At 38.2% G+C, this 5937-nt stretch overlaps 1 protein-coding gene across 4 annotated transcripts in view; it reads left to right on the top strand.

The window, feature by feature from the left end:
* Nucleotides 1-1973, top strand: part of ptger2a (prostaglandin E receptor 2a (subtype EP2)) — a 21209-nt gene extending 19236 nt beyond the window's left edge. For all 4 annotated transcript variants that reach the window (XM_014010718.1, XM_014010715.1, XM_014010717.1 and 1 more), the window contains one exon: nucleotides 1225-1973. In XM_014010718.1, coding sequence (XP_013866172.1) covers nucleotides 1225-1503 — 279 coding nt within the window. In that variant the 3' untranslated portion in view covers nucleotides 1504-1973. The remainder of the gene's footprint in view (nucleotides 1-1224) is intronic.
* Nucleotides 1974-5937: the final 3964 nt, after the last annotated feature.

Here is a 5937-nt window from a genome sequence, read left to right as displayed (position 1 = left end):
AAAAAAAAGATTAGGTCTTTATCAGTTTGTAAAATTATTCAAATTTAACCTCATGTGAACTCGACTGTAAAAAAAACAGGTCCCACAAAGTAATTGTTTATTAAACACAAAGAGAAAATGTTGCAGGAAAGTTAAATCCAGCCTTGCTGCTTCTACCAGATCAACCAGGAGTTGCTGTTCAAATCTGTTAATGAACTGATGGTGTGTGACGACACAACGCCAAGATGGAAACACATCAGCAGTGACCTCAGAGGAGCAGCTGTTGCTGCTTATCCATCTGGTAAAGTCCAAATGTCATTTCTCCACTAATAAGTAGTCCATCATTCTACAGAGAGAGATTATTTAGAAGTGGAAAACCTTCAGGATCCCTGCCGGTCTTCACAAGAGTGGCAGCAAAGTCATCCTGAAGGTCAGACTGTYTAGTGATCAGAGAAATTAGCTCCATGTCAGACCAAACAGACCTCCGTGAGCAGCTTGTTGGTCAAAGTCTYCAGGCCTCAGTCAGCAYGTTCAGWTGTGGAACAGRGTCCTTTGGATGGATGAGACCAAAGTAGTATTGCTTAGCCACACTGGGCTACATTTATTGAAAATCAAACGGCTCCTCCCAGCTGTCAGCACGWTGGTAGAGGACTGATGGTTTGGGCTCCTTGCAGTCTCTGAGTGGACCATGAACCCCTCTGTAGACCAAAGGGTTCCAGAGCTCAATGTGAGTTCATCTGTGTGACCAATGTAATCTGGACCAAACTGGGTCCAACAGAACAATGATCCCAAACACWGCAGCTGATCTAACCAGTTCACATGTTTCCAGTCTAACTGAGGTTCTGTAAGCTGTACGGTCATGGGCTGGACTTTCCTTTCAATTCCCTACAACTGAAAGAGGGTGGAGTTTSTTTTTCTCTAGGAGAACATTGGGTTGGATCATCATTGTACAAAAATAAACAGAAACAAGAAGTTGATTAGACWTGACACTTTGGCTGTTTCTTTTTAATGATTTCCTTAAGGCTTCTATTTKTAATGTCATCAAATACAGAAAACATGACGAGTTTGTCTGATTTCAGTTCCTGTTCTTCTCTTGGCTGCAGTGAGCCAGTCCCAGTCTGCATCAGAGAAGTGTTTAATGTTGGATTTGTGAGCAGGATGCCTCTGTTTGTCTGTGAGCCTGGCGTTGGCACCTGGGTTTACACCCAAATAACATGATCTGGTTTTCTCSGTTGATTTCCACAGATCCGGGTGTACATCAACTCCATCAGGACGGAGGAGTCACACGTGTACGACCGGCTGGCGCTCCTCTTCATCTCCGCCAACTCCATCCTCGACCCRTGGGTCTTCATCATTTTTTCTCCCGGCATGCTGCACTTCTTCGGCTGCTCCTTCAAGGGCCGCCTCGGGAGCGTCAGGGGTTCTATGTGCAGGTCCTCTCTCACTAGAGAAAATAACTTAACACATCTAGAACTGTCCCGCCCGGCGATGGGTGATAGGGTTTACCCTGAAAAAAACACATGACTCCAACAGTGTTGTTTTTTCTTTCTTYCCGTTGAAATTTATTGGACCTTTTCGACTGATGCGTGCCGTCGTCTTTAGATGTTTGATGGGACGCAGCGTCCCGCCCGTGTTGATTTTCTGGGTGTGRTCATTTCATTTAGACTAAATGATAAGCTCCTCTAGGAGTTCCATCAGCTTCTTGGAAATTACTGAGCACTGCACATAGAGAGCATTTCAATTAAATGTTTTTTTATTGCTATTGAATGAACACAGATTTGTTGCCATGTAAAGCCTCATCTTTATGGGGCGTCAAGTGTAAAATAATATGTTAAAATATGTCATTAAGACATTTTTATTTAGCTCACTGTTCTTACATTTTATCTGTTTTTTACAAAATATTATGAAATCTTAAATGTTACATCTAAATGATCAAGTTTACATTTAAGTATTTCAGAATGGAACTCAGCCTTTGGCTGTGTCCAAAACGGCAGGACGGGTCCTCCGAAGGTCGAATTCGTCGGCCGCATACGTCACAGCGCCGCGACGAAGGACGTCCAAAACCGAAGACTCCTCCGATGCGGCCGACAAATACATCCTTCCTTTGGCCCGAATCGAAGGACAGGTCCGATGGATCCTTCCCGGCCCAGCATATCCCATAATGCATTGCGGCCCGACCGGAGATTTTTTTAAGCTAGTAATGGCGGACGAAGCGAGAGAAAAGAATACATTTTAAATAAAAATATGGTGATATAAAAATAAAAAAAATTTAGCGGTTGTAATTCTTATACTTTTATCATTTGTATGGACATGTTTTTAAATATTATTTTTTCATCATAAAAAACGCGAAATAAACATGAACCTACAGCGGGTCAATTAGTTCTTCAAATGATACCTTTAAGTTAATTTTATAGTTTTGTGATATTAATAATGCTAATGTATTGATATTTTTCTAGTTTTGATTTAAGTTTACTTTTTTAGCGTCATCATAGTTGCTAGGTGACATGATGTACGCCGGGGTAAGGAGGGGAGGCTAGACCGTCCAAATTCACAGCCTCTTTTTTTCCGGTCTTCCCGGTCTACCAAGGACCCGGCCCACCTCGACAGGGTAGTCTGGGTCCTCCGGAGGACCCGGCCTGTGGACACAGCCTTTGATGCTCGGCTCTTGTGATGTAATCTTCCAGKGACAAAKGCAAATGCTAACACTGTTAACGCAAACGCTGCTAACACTGCTGAAGATGATATTTAAAATCAAAATGTGTTAATTGAAAAGATTATGGATGGTACCTGTGGTACGGCCCTTTGAAGTGCAGCTCAGAGTTGCAACTGCAAGTTGAAGACTTGGAGTGAAGCGTTAGCAGTGTTAGCAGTGCTAACAGCATTAGCAGTGTTAGCGGTTTCATTTGTCTCAGAATGATGACATCACAACAAAAGCCATGCACCAACAGCAAAGGTCGCGATGCACTCTGCGATTCTTAAACGTAAACTTCAACATTTAGCCACCGCATTTTAAAATCTACTTTTTACACTTAGGTTTTAGTATTTACAGATATCATGTAAATTAAACATTTCATAAAATTTAACAAAATGTAAGAAGAGTGAGCTAAATAATAAAAATGCTYTGTCATTTTTGAAATTTTATTTTACACTTAGTGCCATAAGCATCTTAAGCATCTGTTGCTGCTAGCTTTTTATTTATTTATTTTTGTTAATTTTAGTGAATTAATTTAATGTCAAAGAGCTGCTAATGGGAGGGCTCAGATTTGAAGAGCTGTAGAGGGAAGAGCATGTTATGCTATCAAACAAAAGCCTTTATAGTTAAAATTTTACTTTTGTACAAAAAATTAAAGGGAACTCTGAAAGAAGTGAGTGCAATAGTGCTAAAAAAATAAACACCCAGCAACATCTAATTGTTGTGGAATCCATAACGGTTCAATGAAATGAAAAGTCATGTCCTCACATATCAGCCTTGTGGTTCCCTCCTATGGATCAGATTCTTCTGTGGGATCTGAATTTGTTTGTTAATTTAACAAAAGCAACAATAARAAACAGGACTCGAGTGCCAGAAGTAATCATTGAGATGTACAGAAACTCTCCTGACTTCCTGGCAACACTGGAGCTACTCAAGGGACAAGTTTCTGCTTCAGTGGTTGTCATGATTTTGTTTCCTCATTCCCTCGACTTTAATCTCTACACCCCTCCCACYTGTTCGCTGAAAAGGTCCAAGAGCGAAACAGTTTTTGTTTTGTTTTCACCTAATGAGTGACTGATAAACACCACAACCATCAACCTAAAGGTTTATCTGTTTAGTGTTGAGTGAAGGGTACAAATACATGAAACTGTCCTTTAAGAGAATACGGATATAGTTTTCACTTGAAATTTGTAAGTTCTTGACGACAGTGGGCAGTTCTGGCTCCGGTCAGATCAGGCGGTCTGTAGTTTGATTCCAAGCTTAACATGGTGCTGAAGTGTCCTGGAGCTAAAAGATGCTATAGGCCCCGTTCACAACACTCCAGTGGTTTTTATTACCAGATGATTGGCAGTTTTTGGAGATAAATCTTTATTTCTTTATTGTAGTTATTAGATGTATTGAGTAGAGGTGCTATCGGAGAGAGTGGCCATATTGTTCATGGCCAGGAAAACTCACCAGACAGTACTGTTCCCCAGTTGAAGCTGAATGCGGTAAACATAGGAACCATGACATGTTAATTTAGGCCAGCACATCAGTGAAACTTTGTTTGCTATTGACAACCATTATTTTGATTTGATAGAAATGTTTTTTCGTGTATATTATATCCGGAAAAATCAATGAGGCTAACTGATGAGAAATATTTAGTTAGGTTTTTAGTTTTAGTTTAATAGTTTATTCATTTCTATTAAAAACAAAAATTTCAATACAAAAAACCCCACAAATCTCATAAAATGAAGGGAAGCAGCAGAAGAAAAAGATCTTATAATATCTGCCCCTATTTAACAAAAAAAAGAAGACTCAAAGTAAAAATATATACATATTTATACGTGTACACATACACATTTATATGCAATTCTAAGCAGAACTCTAACCCTGATAAATTGTTGACATTGACAGCCCGCCCCTTCCAATATGGTGTTGTACCACAGTGGACTATGCTCTGAATTTACCTCATTGATTGTGGTTCGCCTGCTTTTCTGCATAGACATGCCTGCCCAGTTCTGACCAATCACATGATACTTGGCGCATAAGAAAAAGCTTCTGCTAGGAGCTTGTGTACAGAAAGCGTAATTGTCATCATGCAGCCGAGTCAGTGAAAACTGATTTTGACACGTCTTGCAAAGAATATCTTTGCCTAATCTAAATCTACATTAGTGTATTTGTGAACGGAGCAAAAAAAATCTATAGAGTTGTGTCGACAGGGCCCAAGTTGCTCTTAATGTCAAGCAACTCCACTGCTTTTTGTGTGTTTGTGTGAATGAATAATACTGCAAATCGCTTTGTAAAACTGCAGTTACCCATTATTTAGTAAAAAAGAGAAAAATATAAAATCAAAAAACAAAAGTAGAATTGTATCACTTGTGATGAGCTGAATTGCAGTGATCTTCTGGATGAGTGAGAACTTAAGTACAGTATTTTTGTGGTGAGGGTTATATTCAGCACTACTAAGTGGTCAAACCTGCTGAGGAAACCAAAGAATTTGAGGAATTCCTGACTTGAAACCAAGCTAACAGCTAACTGACTTACAGCCTAAAAGATTCAAATATTATCTGTTGTTGTGTCCAACTTGGTGGATATTTGGCTGTTGGCATCACTTAAGCAAAAATTTTTCAAGACTGCACTTTTTCAGACTTYACATGCCACAGTTGTTGTTTGAGAATAACAGCTTAGTTAATTTATTCACCCTTTTGTAATCAGTCTAAACCACTCAAGTGAAGTCTGTATTTATACAGGGAACTTGTTTACCAGTACAGATGAATATTTACATAAAGAATAATTTTTTTGTATATTTTTTTATTTTACAAAACTAATTTAAATTTATTAAAATAATGGACAAAAATAAAAAAAATCTATACATTATTTGGAGAATAACTAGTTTGAGGAATTTGTTAAATAATTAGATTTGATGTAACAATCTAGGATAAAGATTAATTTTCATTTATCAAAACAAAACTAATTCTTTCGACAACATTTATTTTGTTTTTTTTATGTGAGTTATTTTCAAAGTTTTATTCMGTCTGATTATCAAGTTAATTACAATAACCGCAGGCAGAAAGGTTTTAGCTCAGCCTCAGATTCTTCATTTTATAAATGACTAACAAKGTAAACAATTTTATTTTAAAGTGATAGTATAAAAATCTAAATACTTGGCAATTAATACTCTGATCCTCCTTGATTTGATTTGATTTATTTATTTAACAGGAAAAGATTATTAAAAATCAAGCCTGACTCAGCATAATTGCTGTTTTCAAGCAGGTTCCTGTTCT

This window comes from Austrofundulus limnaeus, unplaced genomic scaffold, assembly GCF_001266775.1.
Source record: "Austrofundulus limnaeus strain Quisiro unplaced genomic scaffold, Austrofundulus_limnaeus-1.0 Scaffold72, whole genome shotgun sequence".
Lineage (NCBI taxonomy): Eukaryota > Metazoa > Chordata > Actinopteri > Cyprinodontiformes > Rivulidae > Austrofundulus > Austrofundulus limnaeus.
The sequence above is the reverse complement of the archived record's forward strand: the minus strand, read 5'-3'. Positions and strand labels throughout refer to the sequence as shown.